This window comes from Furipterus horrens, unplaced genomic scaffold, assembly GCF_987537825.1.
Source record: "Furipterus horrens unplaced genomic scaffold, mFurHor1.1.pri manual_scaffold_4, whole genome shotgun sequence".
NCBI classification, from domain to species: domain Eukaryota; kingdom Metazoa; phylum Chordata; class Mammalia; order Chiroptera; family Furipteridae; genus Furipterus; species Furipterus horrens.
The window spans coordinates 117,663,079-117,690,983 of NW_028327174.1; the positions used below are offsets into that span (position 1 = coordinate 117,663,079).

General features: G+C 42.5%; 1 protein-coding gene across 3 annotated transcripts in view; it reads right to left on the reverse strand.

The window, feature by feature from the left end:
- SYK (spleen associated tyrosine kinase) overlaps positions 1-27,905 on the reverse strand; it is a 94,187-nt gene that overhangs the window by 31,992 nt on the left and 34,290 nt on the right. For 2 of the 3 annotated variants that reach the window (XM_090273974.1, XM_090273975.1), the window contains exons 2-7: positions 26,128-26,571; positions 23,755-23,915; positions 8,472-8,610; positions 5,359-5,440; positions 4,932-4,981; positions 1,153-1,221 (exon numbers count right to left, since the gene is read on the reverse strand). In XM_090273974.1, the coding sequence (XP_090130100.1) occupies positions 1,153-1,221; positions 4,932-4,981; positions 5,359-5,440; positions 8,472-8,610; positions 23,755-23,915; positions 26,128-26,532 (906 nt within the window). In that variant the 5' untranslated portion in view covers positions 26,533-26,571. The remainder of the gene's footprint in view (positions 1-1,152; positions 1,222-4,931; positions 4,982-5,358; positions 5,441-8,471; positions 8,611-23,754; positions 23,916-26,127; positions 26,572-27,905) is intronic. The other variant, XM_090273976.1, reaches the window with a different exon arrangement.

Here is a 27,905-nt window from a genome sequence, read left to right on the forward strand (position 1 = left end):
GGGAAATAAAAAAGCTGCTCTTGGAATAAGATCAGGTAAATAGGGATGGTGGGGCAAGGGGGTCATGCTGGTTTTTGGTAAAAAACTGCTGAATACTCAGCATGATGTGGTCAGGTATGCTCATAAATCACCCATCATAAAATGGGCAAATGCAATGAAAGAATCCTCAGAAAAATTCACTGAAGCCAAACACAGCATCTCACAATGTCAGCTAGTACACTGATACATATTGGTTCCAAGAACACTCACCTAGCAGGGAAAGCCTATACTACAGGGGCGCACCCTCCAGAAGATAAGTCTGTTTTTGGGGGGCCCCTTGTATTTTCTGTTTCTCATTAGTACTTCAGGCAATCTGCTTCATGAATTGGTGTCCAATGATATGCTGAAATGTTTGGAAAAATATCAACTGATATGAAAATGGAAACAATTATTAATAAAAGAATCAATTTTATGCCACCAATGATAAAAATTGAAAAGAGAAAACAAGCAATCCATATACATGAGGGAGGTAATTCATTATAAATAAAGTCATTAAAAAGAACTTTTTATTTCCCTCATAATTCAACCATATAGCAAAATATAAAAATGCATCATTTGTCAATCTTACTGCCTCATTAACAAAACTGGTATTTCTAATCCTACAATTCTGTTGGAAACTTATAGCCATAATGAAGTTATTGAGGCACTTGATATCTATGAAATATGCATGCTTAGGCCCTCCCTGTGCAGTACTCACAAAACCTTGGTGTTCCTTCCATCAACACGTGACATATAATCAGTTACCATAACACTGCAACTTATAATTCTGGCAAAGCTAAAGCAACTCAGCTCACTTGGAAAAGATTTTCCAACATAAGAATCAGCTCCCACCTATCATGCTGACTAACATGACTTTCAAGCACACACATCAGCAGAGATAGCATGTGCACAGTGATGGAGTTTGCAGCAAAGTAGCCAGGACCCACATAGAAAGCACAGTGTGTGCCTAGGTAGGCTGCCCATGAGGCTACACATGGCAGAGACATGGGGCCAGAGCAGCAGGAGGGGCAGGGTAGCGCACATGGAGGGCAGCCAGTGGGCGGAGCACAGGTTCTGAGTGCGGATCAGTCCTACCACTTAGTCAGGGACAGCAAGCAAGGGATGCTTTAGCACCTTTCTGTGGCCAAGCTTTGGGAAGGAGTATGATTTCATTCTTGAGATTATTCCACCTGCTGACCAAGTCTAGAAACCATAATGGCAAAGAGGAACAGTAAACATTTCAGAAAACAAATACTGGCTAGTACATAACATGCTATTTTAACTTGCTTTATAACCATAATGCCAGACCCTCCAGGTTTTGCTGATGTAACTCAGTTGATTATTAGGAATGCTTCAAGAAAATCTGGGCACCTCAGCAGAAGGACTTGGAAGGGCATTTGGGTACTATTTCCCACAAATGGCTATATAATTAGAGATGTTACATTAAATGGTTCATGCTTCATAGAGAATTATTAAGTTGCAAACTCAAATAAATCATTGTAAAGAAACTAAAAGTAAATTTGATTGCCCAATTTTGTTATTTCTTTAAGGTGATGGATCCATGCATTTGTGGGAATTCACTGAGTTAAACACTTATGTATTTCTTCTTTTCTTTTTCTTTTCCTTGATTTTCTCCCCCTGACTTTATTTTGTAAGTTTATTTCATTGATTATGCTGTTACATTTTCCCAATTTTTCCCTCTTTGCCCTCCTTTGTCTGGTACCCCTCTTCCCTCCAGCAATCCACCCCCTTAGTTCATGTCCACGGGTCATGCACATAAGTTCTTTGGCTTCTCTATTTCCTATACTATTCTTAACTTCCCCCTGTCTATTTTGTGCCTATCAATTATTCTTCTTAATCCTTGCACTATTTCTTCCATTCTTTCCCTTCCCCTTCCCAGCTGACAACCCTCCAAATGATCTCCATACTTACGATTCTGTTCCTGTCATGGATCCTTGCTTAGTTCATGCTCCATTTTTTTTTTTTTTTTTTTTAAGACTCAGTTGTTGATAGTTCTGAATCTGTTGCCTTTTTATTTTTATTTTTTTCTGTGTGGTTGCCTCTCACTCGTGCCCCCAACTGGGGACCTGACGTGCAACCTAGTTATGTTCATTGTTTTGATCTTGTTCTTTTTCTTAAATTAGTCCCTTTAACGTTTCTTATAATAATGGACTGGTGATGATGAACTCCTTTAACTTCACCTTGACTGGGAGGCACTTTATCTGACCTTCCATTCTAAATGATAGCTTTGCCGGATACAGTAATCTAGGTCATAGGTCGTTGCTTTTCATCATATTGGATACTTCTCTCTAGTTCCTTATTGCCTGCAAAGTTTCTTTTGAGAAATCAGCTTATAGTCTTATGGGAACTCCTTTGAGGGTAACTCTCTGACTTTCTCTCTTTAAGGTTTTCTCTTTACCTTTAACCTTTGGCATTTCAATTATGTGTTCTGATGTGGTCCTCTTTGGGCCCAACTTGTTTGGGACTCTCTGTGCTTCCTGGACTAGTATGTCTATTTCCTTCACCAAATTAGGAAAATTTTCTTTCATTGTTTTTTTCAAGTAAGTTTTCGATTTTTTTCTCTTCCTCTTCTCCTTCTGGCATCCCTATGATTCAAATACTGGCACATTTGGAGAGATCCCAAAGGTTCTAAGCCTATCCTCATTTTTTGAATTCTTGTTTCTTCTTTTTGCTCTGGCTGAATGTTTATCTCTTCCTTATATTCCAAATTGTTGGTCTGAATCCCAATTCCTTCCCTTCTCTGTTGGTTTCCTGTGGATTATTCTCTATTTCATTTAGTGTAACCTTTATTTCTTCCTTTATGTTTTAGCCATATTCCAGGAGTTCTCTGAGCATCCTGATAACCATCGTTTTGAACGCTGAATCTGATAGGTAGGCTATCTTCATTTCTTTTAGTTCTTTTTCTGGGGTTTTGTTCTGTTCTTTCATTTGGGTCATATTTCTTTGTCTCCTCATTTTAGCAGCCTTCCTGTGTTTGTTTCTGTGTGTTAGATAGAGCTGCTTTTACTCCCTGTTTTAGTGGCATGGCTTATGCAGAAAAGGCACCTGTAAATTGTGTGGAGTGGAGCCTTAGGTAATAGCCAGGGTAAAGCAACCTGCTTCACCATTTTGTGGCTGTATGTGGAGGGCTGGAAGAGGGGACAATGCTGCTGCCTGGCTTCTGATGGTTTTGCCTTGATTTGTTTCTTGTTACTTCATCCCCTTTTTTGTACGACAGATGATGCCCTTTCAGCTGCTTCCCCAGTGATGAATCCCAGAGTGGGTGGGTTTGTGTATGTTCTAAGACCATGCTGGCCCTTTAAGCAGTGAAAATCAGGCAGTTTCTTCTGCCACTCAAACCCCTACTGGTTTTTACAGCTAGAGGTAATAGGGGTCTATCTTCCCAATGCTGAAACCCTGGACTGTGTGGTCAGGCCTGGGGCTGGGATCACTCACTCCCAAGGTATCCCTCCCATCTGTTTCACTACCACCACTGCTTCTCTGCCCATCTCCACAATTTTGCTCCTACTACCTGTGTCTTCTTTAAGTCCTTGGTTGTCAGACTTCCATACAGCTTTTCTGACAGATTCGGGTGTTATTGAGATCTGGTTGTAACGCTTTCTATGGCTGTGCAAGGAGGCAAAGCATGTCTACCTATGCCTCCATCTTAACCAGTAGTCTATTTCTTCTGTATATATTTCATTAGTCAATAAAAAGTTGTGCCAAAAAATCTAACTTCTTGGAGCCAGTAGGTGATATATGGCTAAATATAGGGCTTGATATTCTTTTAGTTCTCAGTACTAATTTAGCTTTGAGGAAAAAGAATCTGTCTCAAGGCATATAGATGTTAAAGTAGAATTGACAAGCCCATGAGCCATGCAAAGAGTAAAATAAAACAACGCCTTAAATTGCTATATTTTCAATGTTGATCTTAAAGTTCACTGACAGTTTAGCAAATTCCGAGGCCCCCAATCTGGTGACAGGTGCTGCCCGTGGAGAGACTCCAGTTTCAGTGTAGGCATAGCTTCTGAGCATTTCCTGGTCCCCATGGGGGCAGAAAGTGCATTCTGCTCTCTGCATATTTTTTTAAGGATTAGTAGACAAAAAGTGAGGTGTAGAGCACACAGATCACAGTGGGGTACTTTCTACACTTCACAGATGGCATGAATGGAAATCAAAGGTCCACAGTGAGGTCCTCCAAAAGGAGCAGGAAACCACTTCTAGCTTTGAGTCTAAAACAGTGCAGCAGTTCATCACAGCATGAGGGAGGTAATTGGTGGGATTCTCTCTCTGTAGGGGCATCAGGCACATTTCGGGCAAACACATATGGAGAAGTATGGATGGACGGGCCACATTCTCACCTCCTACTGACAGGGAGGGGGAAGTAGGTTCTGGCCTAGTGTCAAAACCTACACTTCTCTAGGGCTCCTCTCTGATGCCATCCCTTCCTTAGTCTTCCTGTGCTAAGCTACTTTCTTCTTGAAAGGGCAAGGCTGCTAATAACAATGTCTTGGTTGATTTAACCAAATGAAATGGGCAGGAAATGTCACTGAGACATCTTAATACCAGACTTGTTACACCGACAAGGTCATGTAGATTGTGCCTATGTGTCCACACAGGGGCTTCAAGATTGAGCCTGAAATCTTCCAGGTAGCATATTTCTGACTTAACACTGGGTTTCACGGTCCTTTTGCATACTTTTAGCAAACAGAGATAATTTAACCTACCAAAAAAGTTAACTTGGCTAGCTTGGAACTGGGAACAGGCTGATTCTAGCTGACATCAGCAATCCCAGTTTTTCAAGTGTGATAAAAACAATAATCACTACTACTCCTGTTAGCCAAAACATTTTTTTTTTCATTCTGCTCACATACAATTGTTTCACCTCCAGTGGTATTTCTAGTAATACTTACCGCCGGATGGGCACTTGGAAGTTGTGGACGAGTTCCAAAATTAATATTTCCTGGTGAGAAAGGTGGATGATTACAGCTCTGTCAATGAAACCACCATGTACCCCCTTCTCACAGCAGATCAATCAATGTGATGTTAAAATACTGCCTCTTGAAAAGCAGATAGTTTCTGCACACATTTCATTTTATTATTTTACTCAACTTTCTCATCTATGCAATTAGCACTAGTTTTTTAAAGTTAAAGGCTATTTTTTTAAATCAATGATATTTTGTAAAATTGAAGCAATCTGACACTTTTAATCAATTGGTAAAAACAAGGCCTCATCTCACCTGAATTTGCAAAAGGCCGGACCTAAAACGAGGCTGATTATTATCAGATTATTATTCTTCTTCTCTAAAAGACTGAGATTCCAATGTCTTAGTGACTCACCCGTTTGCTCGCCAATTTTTTGACATGGAACTGTAAGAACTCTTAACAAACCATCTGGTTTATAAGAATAATGTTCGACTAGCTGAAAGAGAAGAAAGTAAGAAAATGCAATAAATAACGGAGGCAGGAAAGGGAGTCCTACCTGGAGCAGCTAACTTATCCTTCAAACTTTAAAAGTGATTCAAGGACAACCGTTAACAACAAGGACAGGATATAACTTCTTGTTTGTCTGTCTGACTGACCCCTCCCACATCTCTCTTCCCACCCTCAGACTCAGGACAGAAGTCCACATGCTGCTTTTCCTTCAGGATACAACTCCACTCTCCACTGATCCTCTTTCTTTTTCTCTCCCTTTCTCTCTCAATCTCTCTCTCTCTGAGTCTCTAGCTCTCTCTTTCTTTTTTGATAGCAAGTTGCTTTTACAGTATTTGTTTATATTCTCCTACATTTGTGTGATATTATAAAAGTAATAAGGTAAACTCAGGTGAATAACAGTATTTCCTCCCTTTGAATGCTTACTTTCTTGGTGGAGAGACAGATAAATAGTGTGTAATGCTGATTACAATGCTGTGGGCAAAGGCTTTGGAGGTACTAAGTCATTCAGCCCAAAATTTTCAGAGAGAAGACATCACAGTACAGGTGACGTAGGAGCTGGGACATGGGGAAAGGTGACCTTTCAGGAAACAAGTTTATATTCACAGGACATGGACATCCTTGGCTAATGGCTTCCTGAAAACTATTATTATGATGTCTAATTTCTACATTAAAAGTAAGTTAATGGCAAGTAGATTTACTTATATCTTATTAAAATTATGCAATATCTTTTCTCATAACAGATATTTTCTCTTCAGACAACCTAAAATATTCATATCTGATATCACTTCTTTGTCTGTTTATTGATAATTTTTTTAGTCCCAAAACTTACCTACTTGTGTGACTGTTTGTTGACTGAATATATTTTATCCTTCCAGGTAACATTATTTTTTCAAAATTTTAATTATTGTGGTAAGAATATAACATGAGATCTACCCTCTTAACAAATGTTTCAATCATGATCAGCCCTAACCTGCTATTAAAATGGACCCCAAAGCTCTCCCTATTCTGTGAAATGCAGTATTATATTCTCAGGTCAATAATATTGAGGTCCCTAAAACAGGTGAGACATCTCATCCCTCTCCAGCATCATTCACAAATATCCCTCAATGCATGTGTTTTCAGACAATCTCTTCCATAAGGGTGGCTGGGAGGTGTGTGTACATGCAGCAATTTCCCACTTAAACAGGGGTTCTCAAACTTTTGTGTAAAGGGCCAGATAGTGACATTTTAGGTTTTTTCAGGCCATATTCAATTTCTGTCACATAGTCCCTTATTTAAAACAAATCTTTAAAGTATAAAAGCCACTTTCTTCAAGGACTACACAAAAACAGGCCAGGGGCCAAATTCAGCCTGTATGCACCAAAGTAAGGAATGCTATTGTAATAATTACCAACTCTCAGAAAAACAGCACCAGAGTCCTGGGTGGGGCTAGGGCACAGAGGTACTTTACATTGCCGTTGAGAAAAAAACCCATGAAATCACACCTGAAAAATGAAAGTTACTTCTAGCATTTTTGATGCTCTTTCTTAAACACAGTGGCTAGAAAATATACAATGGAAAGAATTTAATTAGAGCAAGATACTATAATATGCCAGATAAATCAATAAATATGGGACAGAGTCTTGAGAAGGAACTTCCCAACAACTAGTGATGTTTAGCACTGTAGGTGTGCACAGACTCTGAAACTGAGAGTGGACTCACAGGAGAAAAACAATCATTGGGGAGAAGCTGGATGGCTGCACTGGAGGTGGAATCCAGAGCCTTTACATGCACACTGTCAACACATCACATAGGAGTCAAGGGACTTTGGTGGAAGGGAAGTTAATACTGGAAGGCAACATTCTCTACTCATCTAATTTTCAGTGGACTACTTGATAGGCTAAATGATTTTTCAAATCAATACCATTACAATAAAGCAAAGTCTGTGGTTGATAATTAGCCATATGCTAATGGGCTACAAACCAAAAGACAAGGTTGGTATTATAACTTATATGAATATTATACCCAGTATTTGGAGAAGAAGCATTTCTTTTACTAATTATAGCATTAGGAACCAAAATAAATTATGTGGTGGTTACCCTAAGTGCATTAAAGGTAAGGGGGATCCCTGGTACCAATATTTAAAAAGACAGGATTTTGAGTTGGGACCTTTCTTTGCTGTTACCACATACAAGGTTCCTGGCCAGGGCTGGGTGTGGATGTTTGCACACATCTGTCACTCACAAAAGCTCAGTGTAGTTGCTGCTCTCTGGTGGCAAAGTCCTTGGTTTTCTCTGTCTCTGCCCCATTACAGAGTATAGGACACTTTGCTAAAATGACACGAGCGGTGCTATCATTTCTGCACATAGCTGTGGTTTAAAAGAAAGACAAGCTAATTATGCCTGTGACAGCCCCATGGAAAACAGTGGTGAGCACTGGTTTAGTGCTCACTGTGGTAAAGCAGCTCACTGTGAGCTGGTTTAGGGTTACTAACAGTTGTGTCAAGAATAAACCTTTTAGATTCGAGTGGAACAATCCCACATGGGTGGTGGTGGGAGCACAGGAAGTGCTGCCTTATTTTCTAAGTTGTCTTACTTTGAGTAGAGACTCATTTTGCAGCAAGAATGGCACCCAATATTTTATATTCAACTCAGCCTCTCACCACTTAAAGTATGACTGGTCATCTCCACACCTTCTTCACAGCCAAAAACACATATATTTTGTGTGTATTTGTCTTAAAGGCTGTTTTCTAGTCCCCAATACAGGATCCCTGTTGAACTCTGAACACAGCCCTGAGTGGCACCGCTCTGAGATTCCAAGTCCTGACTGGCCCTGGAGAAGATACGGAACCTTCTGGAGCCTCATTAACCTGACACGATGACTCTAGACCAGCAGTCCTCAAATGTGGACATGGGTACGTGGCACCTAGAGGTTGAAGAGCGGGCTCTGGTTGGGCAGGGCTCAGTTAGGGCCACAGGTGGGCTTCTCTAACCGGCTCCAGGGGGCCTGTGCCACTCATTTCCCAGGGTGCTGTGTACCTGCCAGAGAGTGTCGAACTTCTTGCCATCCGGGATGGAGAGCTTCCCCGTCTTGTCCTTGTCAATGCGGTAGTGCAGCACTTTGCCCTCATGTAGCAGGCACAGGGCATAGGACCCATTGTTGTCCCTGGCCCTGATCCTGGAAGATAGGAAGAGTCCATCACTCCTGATCTCACTCCCCACCAGAAATGCCCTGAGAGTGCGGCTGGCCACAGCGTCCCCACCCCAGGATCAAGGGTTTTGCCCACCATGCACAACGAGGCCCCAGTTACAGCTCAGTGAAACCAAGAGCTCACAACAAGAGCTCATGGCCTAGGGCTGGACCACTGCCAAGACTAAGGGGGCCAAGAGCCCCAGCTGGGCACAAGGAGACGCTGAGGCTCTCAGGGTGCCAGCACCTGAGACTCACAGGACCTTGGAGCTGGCTGGTCAGGGGTCTGTGGAGCTCTCTCACTCCTATCTTTCCTGAAGTCAGAGTCCCATCCAGTGCTATTCCCAGCCCAGGAAGCACAGGATGGAAGTGTTTCATGGGCATTTTAACTAGGAACTTTTGGACCACAGATGGAGGGGTGTTAGGGCTCCCACTTCCAGAGCTTGCTCTCCCTTCTGCAGGGAGGGGAAGGCAGGGCTGGGACTTAAACTACTGTTACATATGACACAGTGAGATGGAGTCACTGGGAAAGAAAATGTCATCCACTGAGGGTTGGAAAAAGGCAGGCAAAACCAGGGCTGCACCGGGCTGAGCTGACTGCCCTGGTTCTGATTCTGTGGCCTGGTGGGGTCATTGGGAGACACCCCCTTACCTTATCCCAGGGAATGAGACCTGTGAGTCCAATAACCAGAAGGGAACACACACTACAATGCATAAGAGGGGGGACATCTGCATACAGGGAGGAGAGAAGTCTCCTGGGAAGGCCAGGTGGGGTAACTGTAATGGCGCGGAATGAGTGTGAACACCCCAATTTACCTGGTTAGTTGCCCTCATCCTCAGCCCATTTTCCCCTTCTAGCAACTTGAGCCCTTTAGATCATGAAATCTGAGAGAAGGTGAGTCCCAGAGATTCTAGAAAGCTGTCCAGCTCTGGCATTTTCTCAAATGAGGGAACTGAGGCATCAAATGTTAAGTGCCCAAATGCACTATATTTAGGGAAATGTTCAAATATGTCAACCTACCAGGGACTTCTCTGTTTGGGGGACATCTGTGATGCCTCCTCCCAACTCCAAGAGGTGACACACATGAGACAGGCTTTGGAAACAGATATGGTCATACTTTTTTGTCCTCATTCTTATAGATTCATCTCAAAAAGCTAACCCAAGACTTGCGAGCTGAGCTGTGTTGTGCGGGGTGGGAACTTTGTTTTAAAAATAAAGTTCTTTTCAAGTCAGGCTTGGCTATGCACTATGGATGAGTTCCCTCTACACCTCATGGCTCAAGGCAGCTGGAGTGGGTGGAGGGACATGCAAAGAACCTCCTGGGCCCTTGTCAGGGGCCAGTTCTAAAACCTCTGCACTGTGACAATAGCTCCTTCTTCCCAACCTTGCCCTGTCACCAGCACCCTGAAGCATAAGCTATACTTTCTGGTCACATGGCCCATGAAGGCTGGCTGATTGCTATCAAACTAAGAACCAACCACATAGAAAAGGCAAGACATATTTTTATATGGGAAGGAATTAGAGTTTATTTTGTAATGTGGAACATGAAACTACTTATACTTTGTTTATTGCAATACATAAGCATTAGTGGCAAACAAATAAGATAGTTTGTAAGTATATAGAACTATATAAATTCTTAATATTAAGCATTAAGACTTTATGCATATATACATGAAAGGATAATGGGAGCATAAAGTCCACAGGCCATTCCCAATGTCACTGTCCTTGATTTAGAGTCCTTCACATCTTTGACCTCAAAGTTGCAGAACAGTAAATGGGACCAAAACACTGTTTTGTAGGTTTATGTCCCATCTCCACTACTCCATCTTGCCTTGTGCCTTGATTGACCTTTTCTTGTTAAAACTGAGACAGAGAATCACAGATTTCACAGGAACATGTGAAATCCAGGAAATGCTAATGAAGGCTACAATGGAAAAATGGAACCATGGCATACCGTTCCAACTGGCAAACATTAAAAGACCAATCGTATTAAGTGTTGCTAAGAATGGGGCCACAGGCTCCTTTCTATACTGCTGGTGGGAGTGCGAATCTAACCATTTTGGAATTTTCTACTGAATTGAAATATATTATCTATTCATCCTTTGTGAGTCAGCAATCCACTCCTAGGTACACAAAATTTGTGCACTCTGCACCCTGAAAGTATGCTGGAATATTTATAGCAGTTTTATCTGTGATCACCAAAAACTGTGAACCTGAATGTTCACCAACTTCAGAATGAGTGAATTGTGAGAATTTATACAATGGAATATCACAAAACAAAAAATGAACAAACAAAAGTGATACAAAGCACAGATGACTTTCATAAGCATAAAACCTACTCAGGGTTCCACCAAATTCCCAAATAGGCAAATGCAAGTGGTTTTGTTCAGATGTGTACAGGTCTTAAGGTGGTAATAAAAAAAAAAAAATTAACAGGAAGAAGAAAGTGAGGGCATGCTAGACACAAGAGCCCAGTAAGTGGTGTTCTCTATGGGGCAGAGTGTGAGTAGGGACCTTCTGAGATGTTAGTATTTTCTTTCTTCACTCCAGTGATGTTGGATCTATAATTACACTGGCGAACACAATTTTCATTGAGTTAGATTTGACACTTGTTTTTGACTTACTTTTGACATCTGAATCCAAAAATGACTCCAGTTTTTCTCTATCACGTCAACTTTTTTAAGGTACAGGATACCCTCCCTTTGTCCCCAAAATCATACAAAATGTACATACAAAGGAAAATAAAGAAAAAATTACCTGAATATACTGTTTATTTAAAGTTATTTTATTCACATAAAGGCTATAAATTACTGTAAGTCAAGTTGTGTACAAGTAGTAAAGTTCTGCTACCAAACATACATATTAAGTATTTTGTCTTTTCAAATGACAGGTTAGGAAATGTCAAAATGAGATACTTGAAACAGTCTCCTTCAGTTGGCAAAGCTTTAACAAATTGCTTCATGAGACCCAGTTTTATGTGCAGAGGTGGGAATATAATGTTCTTTCTGTCAACAAGTGGCTCATGTAGGATGTTTGGATCACCAGGTTAGAGAACAGATCTTGGAGGCCAATTTGACTCTACCCAATGCTTCTCACGAGCTCTACTGTCCCATATACACAGGAAACAGGGATACTTGATGTAACCGCATTGCTGACCAAGAAGGAAAGACCATTTTAAGGTCAACACAAATGATCCAATTGTGCTTGTGATATTGCAACAGATCAATGATTCTCTTTATGTCTTAATATTCTTCATGAAAACAAACTGAATGGCCAATTGGGACTGCACCAAATAAATTGCCATTGTGGAGGAGGACACACTTCAAGCTCTGTTTTGAGCTATCGATGAACAGTTGTCATTCAGTTGCATTCTAGATTGGAATTCCCAATTCTTCCTTTAAACCATGTATGTTATGGCGATACATAAAGCCATCATCACTTAGAAAGTACTGCAGAAATGCAGTTTCTCTTGATCAAAAGTAGGATACCTTCGCTCCTTTTTCAAGCAAGTTTTTCTCATGCAGTCATGATACTAGGAGTTCTGAAGCCTTTTTGGATAGTCCCAAATCTCGTGACAAATCATTTAACTCATGCTGATCCAATCCCTTATGAACTGAGTCATCTTCAATTTCAAAATCTTCATTGTTGCTGTCACTTAGGTCTTCACCATACTCCTGTTTTTCGGAAGAGGGTAGTTCAATGAAAACTGGCACTGGGATTTCAGCTGAATGAGGTACTGGGCATATAGCTGATGGTAGACTAGGATACTCTATTTTACATTGATTTTTCTTGTTATATCCTGACGTTTTCACTCTACAAAAGTAACAGTCACTTGAATGATCTCTGGGCTCTCACCAAACCATAGGTATACAAAATGGCAATTTATCACGTGTTCCCTTTGTCCACATCTGTAAACTCTAGATACACTGCTTGCACACATTGTGAGGGGCCCAAGACTTACCTTGATCACCAAGTTTTACTTTAAAACATGCAAAATAGGCTTGCCTGACAAATGCACTGATGTTTGTCCTTTGACTGGGAATGCTGAAACTGCCAGATATAACAAAACAAATCAGGGTTGCTTAGGAACTTATGATGAGAAATAGCAGAGGCAGACATGATCTGAAGGAAAGGAAATAAGTACGTATGGAAATAAAAACATAAATTCTGCTAATTCCTTGTATACAGACAAGAACTCAGACTACACTTCGGAATACGATTCAGTATATAGAGTGGCACACAACCCTCACCACATTGTCTCATGTGTAACTGAATAGCCTAGACAAGTATGAACTTGTCACTGATCTCCAAGGTCGTTCCCCACCCCTCCCCACTCGAGGGAGGTTTGCTCACAGCCAATAGGAGAGCACTAGTGTTTCTCTCGATCCAGGCTCGATCCAGGATCGATCAGCCTAGAGTGGTCGCATTAAGATAAGCTGTACAGAAAAAACGTGACGTGATAGAAGAAAGCTAACTGCAGTTTTGAAATCAGCATGTCTATTTAAGTCTAAAACAGCTGAAAAATCAAACTCAACAGGAATTGTTTTAAAAACTGTTCCCTGTGTTAAGGTGCACAGATAAAGCGACATATTCTTTTATGTGTTTTATATTTCATAATAAAAAGAGTATAAAAAGAGAGCTGGTGCAAGATAGAAATAGAGTATCTTTTGCTTTTGGACAAGTGACTGCTGCAAAGACACATAAGGGTCCTGGAGGAGAGTATCCCTCCTGGAGCTCCAGCCAAAGGCCTGTCAGTTCCTAGGACAACAATGGCAACAGCTACCCTGTGAGCACACTCTAAGGATGGCAGACACAGGGACTGGCTGCGGACATGCGGTCTGAACAGGCCCCCAGGCAGCTGGCAGGAAATGAAGGCACAGAATGGAAACCCACATGCCCAACAGCTGTAGGTGGCAAAGACCAGAGGCTTGGTGACATTAACGGCCAGCAACTGTGAGGTGTTTGCTGGCTGCAGGAAGATCCTGGGTTGGGCTACTTTTAATCTAAAATACAGGAAATACTGGTTTGGGAGCTGAAGCAGCTCCTCTTTTTGGCTCCCTTGTTTCTCAGGGAAGTGCCCCTCTGCCCTACACACCCACCAATTTTGTCACACAGGTGCCCAAAGAGGGGAAGAATGAAGTCTAGTCTTTTCGATTCCTCTCAGGGCTGTTGCCTTCCAACCTCAGTCTCACTGGCCTCAGGCACATCCACATAAGCCCTAGAATACTTTTTCCCAATGCATTAAGCTCACAACAGATTTGTGTTTTGCTATTTCAGAGCATGGGATTTCAATGCTTTGAACTGGAGCTAGGCTGTGAAGTTGCCTTAACTATCCTTGAGACGTCTGGATGTCATGTGGCATGCACATTCTTCCTGGTGAGAGGACAGGGAAGCCACAGTCCTTCAAAGTGGATAGCCTTAGGCTCTGTGATGAGCAGATGAGGTAGGGAGAGTGGTCGTTCTGTGAGGAATGACCCAGATAAATACTAATCAACTGCAAGCTCAAAAAGATCACCAAAAACATAAGGAAACATGAGTTATGAGAGGAGTAAGAGAGAAAGAGAGCAGGAGAGATGGAGATTTATATCCCCAAGGGCTTTCAGTACTGTAGTCATCAGGTATGGAATATAGATTAACTATGCATGAAATCTTCAAAGAAACAAAAGATGGAATCATAAAAACTAGCAAGCAATAAGACACTCTCAAAAATGCTCAGGGATATTTGAAACATCTACAACAGCAAAAAGAACTGCTAGAAATAAAAAAATGTAATTGGTGGGAAAAAATTAAGTGAGTGATTTCAACACCAAATTAGACATAGATGAAGCAAAAATTAATAAACTGGAAGGCAAGTTTAAAGACATTATCATAATGTAGGGCATAGAGATGGCAAATTTAAAGATATCAAAATGTAGGACACAGAAAAGGAAATACAAAATAAGAAAAATGTAGTGGATAAATTGAGAAGGTCTAGCATATGTTTAATAGAAGCTTCTCAAGGAATACATGGTAAAAAACAAAAACCAATGGTAATATTTGAAGAAAAAATAGCTGAGTATTATCCAGAACTAATGAAAGAAAAGCAACTGCAGCTGTAGGAAGCACAGAATCCTGATCACCACTGGCTTAGATTTAGATTTAATGTGTTTTATTGATTAAAATATTACATTTGTGCCACTTTCCCTTCCCTCTGTCCCCTCCACCCGGTGGCCCCCTCCCTCCAGTTGTCCCCCCCTTTTAGATTATGTCCATTAGTTGTGCTTACAGTTCCTCCCAACCTCTCTCCGTCTATTCCATTCCCTCCTACCATGATCCCCAATTCCTATATCATCTCCCTCCCTCTCCCCACTCCCCCTCCCTGTTGGCCTCCCCCCACTATGTTTCCCTTACCCACAGTTCCTTTTCCACTCTCGTTGCCTGTTTCGTTTGCCTTTGTTTCATCTCCCTAGCTTCTGTTTTTTAAACCAGTCCCTTTAACTTCTCATATAACAGTGGTTTGGATCTAATGAACTCTTTCAGTTTTATTTTGTCCTGGAAACACTTTCTCTGTCCTTCTATTCTGAATGACAATTTCGCTGGATAGAGTATTCGTGGTTGTAGGTTTTGGATTTTCATTACTTTGAATATTTCTTGCCAGTCCCTTCTTGTCTGTAGGGTTTCCCTTGAGAAGTCAGCTGATAGTCTAATTGGGACCCCTTTGTACATAATTCTTTTCTTCTCTCTTGCTGCTTTTAAGATTCTCTCTTTATCTTTAATTTTTGACATTTTGATTATAATGTGTCTTGGAGTGGTTCTCCCTGGGTCCAGTCTCTTGGGAACTCTCCTTGCTTCCTGGACCTGCAAGTCTATTCCCTTCCCCAAGTCTGGGAAGTTCTCCTTTATTATATTTTCACTCAATTTTTCAAGTTCTAGTTCATCTTCCTCATTCTCTGGCAAACCAATGATTCTTATGTTGGGCCTTTTATAGCTGTCCCAGAGGTTTCTGATCCTCTCATTGTTGCTTGCCATTTCCTCTCGCTGCATTGGTTGACTGCTTGTTCCTTCTCCACATTCCAGTTTGTTGAAATGGACTCTGGATTCCTCACCATCTGTCTCGTATGCGGTTTTGTTCCTTTCGTTATGAAAGTTTTTCGCTTCTTTCATATCTTTTTCCTGCTCTTTTGTGAATTCTGTAAGCCACCTGATAACAATGGCCCAGAACTGAGCCTCTGACAGGTTTCTTATCTGTTCATCTGTCAGGTTCTCTATCTGCTGTCTGGTGAGCTGCACCACCGGGATCTCTATATTTGTCTGCCACATTTTGACAGATGCGTTTTGTTTTCCTGGGCCGGCTGTCGGGGGCAGGGGGCAGTGCCTGCGTACGCGTCACAAATCAGCGACCGCCGGCGCCTGCCTGTGGTGCTTTCTGTGGGGGCGGGGGTCCAAGATGGATTCACACAGTTATTCAGCTAGGAGACCGGGATCCGTCCTCCCGCCCCCCTGGGCCTCACTGTTCAAGGCGATGCTGCGGCTGCTCCCCAGCGCCGGAGTCGCGCCGGCCAGGGGCTTGATTGGAGTGGCGCACGCCAGGGGCTTGAATGCCTCCAGGATTTTTCGCCGCCCCGCCCCGCGGCTCCGCAAGCAGCTTTGCCTTCTTTAACTCTTACCTGCCCAAATGGCACCGCTGGTTTATAACTTCATATGTTGGGCTTCCGTGTAGCTTTATTTTCTGGAATTTCTAGTTATCCTTTGTTTTGAAGTAGTTGTATTCCACTATAGTTGTAGAGGGAGACCTAGCGTGTCCGTCTAAGCCTCCATCTTGGCCGGAAGTCTGGCTTAGATTTATACATCTTACTTTGTTCATTCCTAAGATACCTCAGATAAAACACTAGTTTCCCCATTTTATCACCGAGTAAACTGAGGCCAGAGAGATGAACTAAGTTGTCTTCATAGAGCTATTAAGTGGCTGGGCCTGTCTGACTTCATGGCCTGAATTTCTCTACTATTGCACTAAGTTTCTACAAATAGTAGTATTAAGGTATGTATATAAACCAGTCCAATAATACAGTATTTGGGGTGTGTTGTAGGAGCCTCAGAAGCTACAGTTTTTGTTTTTGTTTTTTAATTTTATTTTTTGGTTTTTCAATTACAGTTGTCCCATTTTCCCCCATTGCTCCCCCCTCCCAGCCCATCCCTTCTCCCACAATCATATCCCTCCCCGTTGTCCATGTCCATGAGTCATTCATATACGTTCCTTGACTAGACCCTTCCCTTACTTATCCCCCTTCTCTCCCTCCCCCCTCTCCCCTCCTGACTACTATTCTAGTCTTCGCCTATTTAGTTCGTTTGTTTGTGTTGCTCTTTAGTTTCCTGTATTAGGTGATATCATATGGTATTTTGCTTTCTTTGCCTGGCTTATTTCACTAAGCATAATTCTCTCTAGTTCCATCCATGTTGAGAAGCGACAGTTTTTGAGTGCACGTATGATTAGAGACCATCCAACGAACTCTGAAAATCTCAAATGATCCCTGTTCTTTTATTCCACTACTTATTTTAAAGCATATTTTATTGATTAGGCTACTATAGTTGTCCCAATATTTTTTCTCTTTGCTCCTTTCTACCCAGTACCTTCTTCCCTCCAATAGTCCCCACTTAGTTCATGTCCATGGGTCATACATATAAGTTCTTTGGCTTCTCCATTTCCTTTACTATTCTTAACATCCCTCTGTCTATTTTGTACTTGCCAATTATGCTTCTTAATCCCTGCAACTTTTCTTCCATTCTCCCCCTTCCCTCTCCCAGCTGATAACCCTCAGTATGACCTCTATATCTACGATTCTTTCCTGTTCTAAGTTTGCTTAGTTTATTTTTGTTTTTTAGATTCAGTTCTTGATAGTTGTGAGTTTGTTGTCATTTTAATGTTCATAGTTTTACTTTATTCTTTTTCTTAAATAAATTCCTTTAACATTTCATATAATAATGGTTTGGTGATGATGAACTTCTTTAGCTTTTCCTTGTCTGGGAAGCACTTCATCTGCCCTTCCATTCTAAATGATAACTTTGCTGGATAGAGTAATATTGGCTGTAAGCCCTTGCTTTTCATCACGTTGAATATTTCTTACCAGTCCCTTCTTGCCTGCAAAGTTTCTTTTGAGAAATCAGCTCATAGTCTTATGGGAACTCCTTTGTAGGTAACTCTCTGCTTTTCTCTTGCTGCTTTTAAGATTCTCTCTTTACTTTTAACCTTTGGCATTTTAATTATGATGTGTCTCATTGTGTTCCTCTTCGGGTCCAACTTGTTTGAGACTCTCTGTGCTTCCTGGACTTGAATTTCTACTTCCTTTACCAAAATAGGGAAATTTCTTCATTAGTTTTTCAAGTAAGTTTTCAATTTCTTGCCTTTCCTCTTCTCCTTCTGGCATCCCTGTGATTTGAAGTTTAGCACTTTTGGTGATGTCCCAGAGTCTTCTTATTCTCTCCTCGTTTTTTCTGAATTCTTGTTTCTCCATTCTGTACTGGTTGACTGTTTATTTCTTCCTTATGTCCCAATGTGTCGATTTGAACCTTGTCTTCCTTCCCTTAGCTATTGGTTCCCTGTGGGTTTTTCTTTATTTCACTCAGTGTAGATTTCATTTCTTCCCTTATGCGTTTGCTATACTCGATTTCTCTGAGCATCTTGATAACCATTATTTTGAACTCTGCATCTGATAGATTGGCTATCTCCCTTTTGCTTAGTTCTTTTTCTGGATTTTTGATCTGTTCTTTCATTTGGGCCATATATCTTTGTCTCCTCAATTTGGCAGCTTCTGTGTGTTTATTTCTGTGTATTAGGTAGAGCTGCTTTGATTCCCTGTCTTGGTGCACCTGTTATGTTATAAAGGGTGGACCCTTAAGTATTCATCAGTGTATGGTGACCTGTTTTACTGTTTTGTGGTGCTGCATGTGGAGGAAGGGTCAGAGAGGAAACAATGCTACTTACTTGGTACTTGCACCTTTTCCAGACACTTCACCCTCTTCTCGTATGTGACTGGTGCCCCTCTAGCTATTTCTCTGTTGGTGGTTCCCGAAGTGGGTGGGTTTGCATATGTTCTAAGACTGTGGGGGCCCTCTGACTCTCCAGAGAGATGCGCAGTTTCTTCTGCTGCCCCAACCCTCACTAGTCTTTACAGCCAGAAGCTATGAGTCTTTACTTTCCCAACACTGGAACCCAGGGCTTGCCCAGTCTGGCCCGGGGCTGGGATCATTCCCCAGGTGTCCCACCCGGCTTTTATCTGCCACACATAAATGTGGGACTGCCAGTTCCAATGGCTGCTGCTACTGCCTCGCTGTTGCCACTACCATACCATGTCCTCTCTGCCTTGGCTCCCCATCTCTTCCCCTCCTACCCATCTGGATGAATATTTCTTCTTTAAATCCTTGGTTTTCAGACTTCCATACAGTTCAATTTTTTTGGCAGTTATGGTTGTTTTTTGTTTTGAGATTAGTTGTGATCCTTCTCATGGTTGTGCAAGGAGGTGAAGCATGTCTACCTTTGCCTTCATCTTGGCCAGAAGTCAAAATGATCACTGTTCTTAATCTAGCTTAGCTAGATATCAGGCATCTCTAATAGGCTCTAATCTGTTCCCCACACCAGTATCAAAAGTATCACTTAGGAACTTATTAGAAATGCAAACTCTTGAGCCATAACCCAGGCCTAGTGAGTTGAAAACTCAAGGAGGGGTTGACTCAGCAATCTGTGCCTTTAACCAGCCTCCAGGTGGTTCCCACACACAGAGAGAAGGTTGAGAACCTGCTTATATCATCTCCTCTGTATTTTATATCCATCCTGTGAAACACAACTGAAGGTAAAGCTTTCTCATTCTCCATCCTTCATCCTAATTTACATTTGTTCCTTGCTCATTGGGAATACACATTTATATTCTTATAAGCTATCTCAATGTCTCTGTAAAATGTGCCATGTGTGAGTACTATTTTTTTATGGCTACCTTACACTGAGTTACACTGCACTGAAAACATTCCTAATACCTATTTCCAATGTGAAGCATCCACCTGCAATCCAGTCACCTGTTGGGGCAGGGATAGGCAGAGGGTAGGACTTTGGAGAAAGGTATTGTTCTTATGAGTCAAGGGTGACAGGTATGCCCTCTGGTGTCCCTGAGCCAGGTACATTCTGGATAAGGACTACATGGCTATGATTTGCACTCTTCTGATTCTGGGGGGACACAACCCTTTTCTTTAGAGAGACTTGTCACTGAATCTTCTAGTCCCTAGCTGTGTACAGAGTAGTGTACACTCTCACTAGAGCATTTATACATCTTGCTTATTGCTTCAATGGCAGGGCCAAAAGTAAAAGGCATAAGTGAATGAGTGGTGTGTGTGTGTGTGTGTGTGTGTGTGTGTGTGTGTGTATAAAGGACAGAGAGAATGGAAAAGCATATGGTAAGGAAGGGAAGGGAGGAAGAAAGAAAATCATGAATGAGAGCTAACACAGAAGGCATGACTCAGAGATTAAAATGTTGATTTCTCCCTGAAAGTGGCAGGGGAAGAAAGGTCCAGGGGCACCTGAATTTCAGATGCAGAACACGTAAGCACAGGCCACACAGACAAATCAGTTATGCCACGAGGGCTGGACTACTGAGGGCCTCTGCAGGGTAAGCCTCAAGTGTACTTGGTCCCTGATCAAGAGGCCTCTGCACACAAGGATCAGAGGTTTCCAGGGATGATCTTAACTAACATATAAAGAGCTGTCATGGGGAAAGAGTGTGTCTGAGGGTCCTACCCACTGTATGAAACAACCACAGGCCAGCACTGAGGGTGAACCAGTGAGGCCCCCGGGCCATAGCTGCTGGCCTCCTTGCACACTCCCCAACATGCGTATCTCTCAGATCACTGAACTCAAACCCTCCTGGACTTCCTCTCTACCTCAGTTTCTCACCATCCCTACCCAGCCCACACTATTAGCTACCATACAGACGACATTCTCTCTTAACTTCTGTGCCTGATCTAAGACTTGCCTCTCAGCCACCTCTTCCCCACAGGACTCACAAGGTTGCTGCCCTGCCCCCTACTCTTGCACTCTGGGGGCCATCCAAGAGGCCAGGGTCTTTCTCAGGTCCTGACAAAAGTCTCCCAGATGTGACTGGCCCAGTGGTTTGGCCCAGGAGGCTCTGCATTGCAGCACCTGCTCTCTGTCCTGCCTTTCTGCTACCACCCAGGAAACCCCACTCTCCTGTGACCTCCTTCTTAAATCCCCCTCACCTCCTGTCCCCATGGCAACACTGGCCTGGCACTCAGGAAGCATTTTGAAAATAATACATGCGGTCAGCACCTTGAAGTCACTCTTCGCTCTGTAATATTTGTAAGAACTTTTGTCAAGAACAATAAAAATTTACCTGGGTACTAAGTACAATGAAAGTGACAATTTCACTTTTTTTTCTTTTGCAGGACATAAAATTTTGGGAGCATTTTCATTGTAAAATACTTTACATAATGAAACAAAGAGCACAACACATTACATTGAAGGGCTGAGATATGCACTTGGAGCAGGGTTCGTGCATAAGGGCTGTGAGCTGCCCTGTGCGGACCACATGGGGAGGTGTTTCTGCCAGGGAGAGGCAGGGCCTGTTGACAACAGCCTGCTTCCATGCGCTCAGCCAGACCAGGCAGGGCCCAGCAATGTCACTACACGCTTTAGGGATTTTTCCTAAGAATGTGCACGTATTATTTATAAAGAGTTGTGAACCCAGAAGAAGGGCTTAGTTTTATTCTTATGTAAGTAGAAAAAATATTACCAAATTATTATTAAAGGAAGAGGTGGTCAAACACTATGCAGTCAAATAAAGAAAATAAAAGGTGCTATTGAGATGTGTAAAGAAGTTAAAAGTTATATATTTTTTTCTCTAAATTTTGTGTTTGTAGTATTGATCAGCTTTAAAATTATAATTTATTATGATTTTTTTCTTATTCTAAAAATATATTTTGTACCTAATTTTGTACTTTTTAAAAAGAAGGTCTTCAAATTGTATATGCTTTGAACCCCACCAATCCTGGATCATTCCTCTGGGGGAGGGAATTCCTCATTTTTGGAAAATAAGCTTTGTTCCCCTTTTCTAACAAGTTTGTATTTTAGTCACACCTGAGCTATGACTAATTTCTCAAAGTGGTCAACTGCACCATCATACAAAGCCTCAGAGAGCGAAGGGTACACACCCCCAACACAGCATCTGTCCTGGTGTCACTAAAGAGGCAGAGCTCTGACCCCCTCTCACAGCACCTGGGCTGGGAATCCCTGTCTGGTGCTCACATGAACATACAGAATGAGTACGCTTACTCCCAGCCTCTCCACTGTCTCTTTCTACATCCAGCTAGAAAGGTACTATTGAGCTTTACTTGGATCTTCCCTAACACATGCCCCAAAGTGGACAGACCAACTTGCCCAAAGCAAGTTACCCCAATTACCAGCAAGCTCGCCAAGTACACTCCTGCCTCAGGGCACCCAGACATTGCTATTCCCTCGCTGGATAGCTCCCACTGCCTTCAGGTCTTTGGTCAAATTTCTGCGTCACAGCAAAGTCCCTCCTCACCACCCAGCATAAGAGAGAACCAGGCACCCTGGCCAGTATGCTCTGTTCCTTTCTTTATATGCACCAATGTCCTGAGAAGTTCCCATTCAATGCCTCAGTGTCTGTTTCTCCCACTGAGATGCAGCCGCCACGAGGCAGATGCTGGTGTGGCTCATGCCTCTACCTCCAAGCTCGGGGCAATGCTGGCATTTGGTGCTTCAAACAACTATGGGCACCAGTAAATACTGGTCCAAAGAGGACCAACTTAAGTGGCAGGTAACACATTATTTAGGAAAATGTGAATGAGACCTGAGAAGAATTAGTGGGGAGGGAACCAACAGCAGGAGAGACCCTGGGCGGTCCCAGGGCAGGTGCTACTTGCAGCAACCCTTGTCTGAGTAGGGAGCAGGTGGCTGGCCCTATCTGACTGCAGCTGATCCCCAGTGACCTGAGAGTGGGTGTCTAACCCAGCATGCTTGTTTAGATTATGCAATTGATGTCCCATGACATTTGTGTTGGAAATTATTCCCAAGAAGATGGTAAAAGTCCAAACCTCAGGGTGCTACACCAAGAAAAAGGTGTGTCCCAGACCACAGGGTTTCTGCCGGCAGCCTCTACTGCATCCACTAAACCACCATTCCAGTTACTGCTGGTGCCAACTTGGCTCTCTATACTTGTTTTTAGGATTACTTTCTTTTAAAAAAGTGTGTGTTTAAGATCATTACTTAAATAATAGGTATTATGGTAAAGTCTAAGGAAAATTGTTTAAATAGATACTTAAAAGAAACATATTTCTAGAAAATGTTTACAAAGTCAGCTGGGTATGACTGCCTGTTTATGGGGCAACTTGGCCCTTTGTTAACTGTCCAAGGTGAAAACAGGCACTTGTCCACTGAAATACCCAGTGAGCATCTCCGGAGGGTCACTGAACAGTGACAAATAGGTGACTGTGCCCTGCCTAAGTGCCACAGTGTCAAAGAGCCAGGGTACCTCAGGGAATGAGATGGATACCTGCCCAAGACAGATCCTTCCCTTCTCTTGACCACAGATCCTGTCCTGAGGTAGCCAGTATTTCCAGGACATCAGTACTTTACCTTAACCACTAAAGATAACGGTGAGCAGGACTTGTGACGATCACCTCACCCCTAGGGTGATAAGGTGATAAAACACCCCTAATGTGCTAAAACAGCTTGTGATCGAATGCCTGCATTACCTTTCCCATGGGCAACTCTTAGTGAACTTTCTTTAATACCCGCTCTACTGGCACTTAGTTCCAAGTAAAATAGAAGTAAAGTCTAAGATCTTGGGGGAAATGTGAGTAAACAAACTGTGGTATTTTTGGTTTAAATAATTGCTATGCATCCTATATTTGCCATTAGAAGCAGACTATGAGACTGAATAGCATTCTTTAAATTATGTCCCTCAGTGCCCAAGAAAACTGTTTACTTTGGGGTCAAACTGGGCAAAACAAACAAGGGATATCTTTGGTTGGAAACATCTTCTGGCAGGCCAGCAAGTGTGGCTCCTTCCTGAGTTACCCCTGATACTCCAAGCAGGTGTGGAGGTGAGGGGAAAAGACACAATACTTACAAAAATTTTCCATTTGTCTTTGATCCTATCAGGACAATTTGCTCAGATTCATCTCGAGAGATTTTTCCATGGAACCAGGGCATTTTCTCATGGGCTGTAGTAGCGATCAGCTTCTCCAGCTGAGGCTTCTGGCTGATAATGGCCTGCTCCAGAGCTTGGCCCTGCCATGATGGGGAAGAGCAGAGCAATACTGCATTAAATGCAAAACAACAGGAAAACCATTTCTGATCTGTTCCACGTTCTCACATGACAAAATACAATCAAATGTGTTTGTTCGTTCATTCACTCATAAATAAAACCAAAAAGATCCTACAGATTATTTAAATACCTTCAATGTGTAAATAACAAAATAGATTTCAGAATACTGAAACCACCTAGTATAATCTATGAGGTCTAGAGAACATGGCTCCTGACCTCCTTGGATCAGTCATCTACTAGAACTGACTGTTCCGTATTGAGTTTGATCATCTACTAACAATGAAGAAGCACTAAGATGTGTGCTTTCCCCTTTGCCTCTTAAGGCTGCACTCTGTGCCCACACACACACTGGTGCCCGGACCTGCAGGTGCTGTGATCACAGAAGGCACAGGATCACACCTCAACACTGTGGAAATTACTGGTGTGAAATAAATAAATGGGAGAGGGGCTGACAGCTGGGTGAAATAACGTCCTCGTTCTTCATGGGAGAGAAATACATATTCTGTACAGTAGTAAATGAAGAACCAAAGTTTGATTATCTGAAGTCATAAAATAAAAGCTTTGGCTGGATAGCTCAGTTGGTCAGAACATCGTTCCGATACGCCAAGTTTGCAGATTCGATCCCTGGTCAGAGCACATACAAGAATCAACCGATAAATGCATAAATAAGTAGAACGACAAATTGATGTTTTTTCCTCTCTCTCAATTCAATAAATAAAAAAAAAAAAATTAAAACGAAGAACCACAAGAAATAAAAATATAACCAACACAAACTAGGAGGAGGAGAGGAGGGAATATAAAAAGGCAGGTGAGTATAGGAATTTTGTCATGCCTCACAAATGAAACACAAAAACCAAAGCAGTGATAGGTTACATATGAGAGAAGCCTCCAAAGCAAGCAGAGGTGAAAGTGAAAAGAGCGTGAGATAATACTCACCTATGACAAAGAGAACTTCTGACAGGGGAGCCACACAGCTGACTAGAAAACGCACTGTACAGAGTGAAAGAAGCCAGTCTGCAAGGACTACATACCATGTGAGTACATTTATATGGCATTCTGGAAAAGGAAAACCTATAGGATAGAAATCACATGAGGGGCTTCCAGGGCAAGGGTCAGGGTTGTACAAGGGTACTTGAAGGATAATAGAGCTGTTGCACATTTGATTGTGACAGGGGCTACCTTATGCTACGTGTTTGTCAAAATTCATAGTACTGTACAACACCTAAAAAGGATGAATTTTATGATGTAGAAATTACAACTCAATGAATCTGATTTATTTGACTTTAAAAAGAGTGAAAAAGTGGTCTAACATATATCTGATAAATGCTAATGAAAAATGCTGGGTACACAGTATTACTAAATGTTTGTAAGTTTGAATTTACTATAGAACATATTAAAGGAGTAAAAAGAGAGTCACAGAATATAATCCTCAAAAGCCTATAGTCATAACTGTGTACATATCAGCTAGCACCGCAGAATGTGGGGCACACACATCCAGGAAGCTCAAGAGGAATGGATGAGCACAGAAGTCTGAGTGGGAGACCATAGGAATGTAAATTGTCACAGCCTATAGGACCTTTCTGGATGGCAAGGTGTCAATACACACAAATTAAACACACCCTCTTCTCTGTGGCAAATTCAGCCTATTCAGGTTTATCTTGAAGATATTGCCTGACAGCTTAGAGGGATGGGTGTAGAGAAATGTTACTAACAGCATTATTTGTAAACAATGAAAGTTAAATAGATTACGGCGCATAGGAGGGAATATCAGGCAGCCACAAGAAATTAATAAACACGTGTGCCAACAGAGAAAGCTCTGCAAGAGAGGTCATGAAGCTATAAAATCCACTGCCCACTGTGTCTAGTATGACACCTTTAGGTAAATAAAGACCAGGGGATATCTGCGAAGTCTCTCTGAAAGGTCTCAGCATGAACTGGGTGACAGTGGTTTCCAGTGGTGGAGAAACCCACATTGCTGGCATGTAGGGGCCGCCCTCTCAATTGTGACCACAAAAAAGGAAAGGCTGCCTTCTTGTAGCAAAGCATTTTTTTTGTCCAAGTTGATGACTAAGGCTGCTTATCTGAGGCAGCACTCATGGCTCTGCCATGCAGGCTAGGGTACAGAACTGCAGGGCCTGCGCGAGACTGCACACAGCGGCAGGACTGGCGGCCCACCTGCAGGTTCCAAGTCTGCTTTACATACTCCCGGATGAGGTTCTCCTTCAGGTCCTCAAAGGGTCCAGTCTTGGGCTGCATCCCAGGTGGCCGGTTGAAGGGCTTCTTGAGGAGGCAGACGAGACCATCTGACTCCTGGGAATGGTAGTGGCAGAGCTCGGCGGGGCTGGCATGTGCCCTGCCACCTGCAATGGCATAGGTCCCGTTCAGCTCCCGTTCAATGGTGTAGTGGTGTGCTTTGCGCCCGTGTGCCACTGACAGGGCAAAGCCACCCAGGTAGTTGCGGCTCTGGCGCAGCAGGTAGAGCCCGTCATTCATGCCACCCTGGACCAGGTAGTCCTCAGCCTCCTCCCGGGTGATGTTGCCAAAGAAGAAGGGCAGGTGGTCAGCTACGCCTGTGGCCATGCCTGCCTTCCCTCACAGCCAAGGGTTCACGGTGTCCACCTAGTCAAAACAGAGGGACATCAGTCAGCACCCACACAGCAGAAGCAGTTGTAAAACTGCCAACCTTTGACTCTGGAGCCAGGCCCTCCATCAGGGGAGTCTTTCCTCCTAGGACTTGGCCTACAGCCCTAACTAGCTTGCTGTCCACCACCCTTCTGCACACAATCACTAGGTTTCAACTCCACTCTCTCAGTATGGAACCTGAAAACAGAACATCAGACAAATGTAGCCATAGAAACTTTTTTTGTTGTTGTTGTTTGTTTTTATTGTGGGGTCAGAGAATTCTAAGAGACACATTAAAGAGAGAACTCCTATTGCAAAACAGGGCTTAGGAGCTGGTCCTGATGGTCAGCAGGCACACAGGATGGAACCCTTTCAAGATGGAGACAGCAATAAGGAATACTTGCTGCTGGTCCCAGCTATGCGCAGTGAAAATGTTGCTGAATACTCTTCACCTGAAAGCCAAGTATTTACTGTTTTATACACCGTAGTTAGATACCAGAAAGCTGAAGTGTTGGGCAGGTGTACACACCACCTAACACAGTAACAGCAGTAACACACCACATAACACACCTTTGGCCAAGAGATGTGACCTACAATCCTCTGCCCTGAGGCATGAAGAGCGACCATCCCCCCCAGAGCCCCTCGCCTCGGGCTGTACACTCTCTCCTCCCTGCCTTCTTCCAGATCACTTCCAGGCACCCACATATGCTGTCCCATAATGAAGAAAGAGTGCAGGTTTCACATTTGATGAGGCACCTATCACAGTAAAGATACTTCTTCACTAAACAGACACACACACACGACACAGACACACGCAGAAACACAGACACACACAAACACACAGAGACACATAAACAGAGAAACACAGAGGTACATACAGACACATAGAAACACACACACAAAAACACAGACACACAGTAATGTGAAACAACCTCTTCTCAACATGAATTAACCTACTAGTGGCTGTAAACATAAGCATACCTACCCAATAGAGGCAATAGACTTTTCTCTAGGCAATATTGCCAAGTCAGTGCTCATAATGAAGCCCCTAATAATGCTTGAGTTTATTATAATATGATTATACAAATAAATAATTTTCTTTCTTGCTCCTAACATTGACTATCAGTGATTTATTATTCTTTGTCCAGTTTCTAAAACTTTGTCTCCCAACAGGTTTTTTAAAGTACAGTCCACATTTGCATTCAAGTCTAAGAACACTGTTAACAAGAAGATATCTCTGGAGAGACAGCTGATATATCCTCTGGAAGCACTGCTTCTCCTCTGGCTTCATTCTGCATTTCTGACAATTCTTCTTGGATGCTTGCATTGCA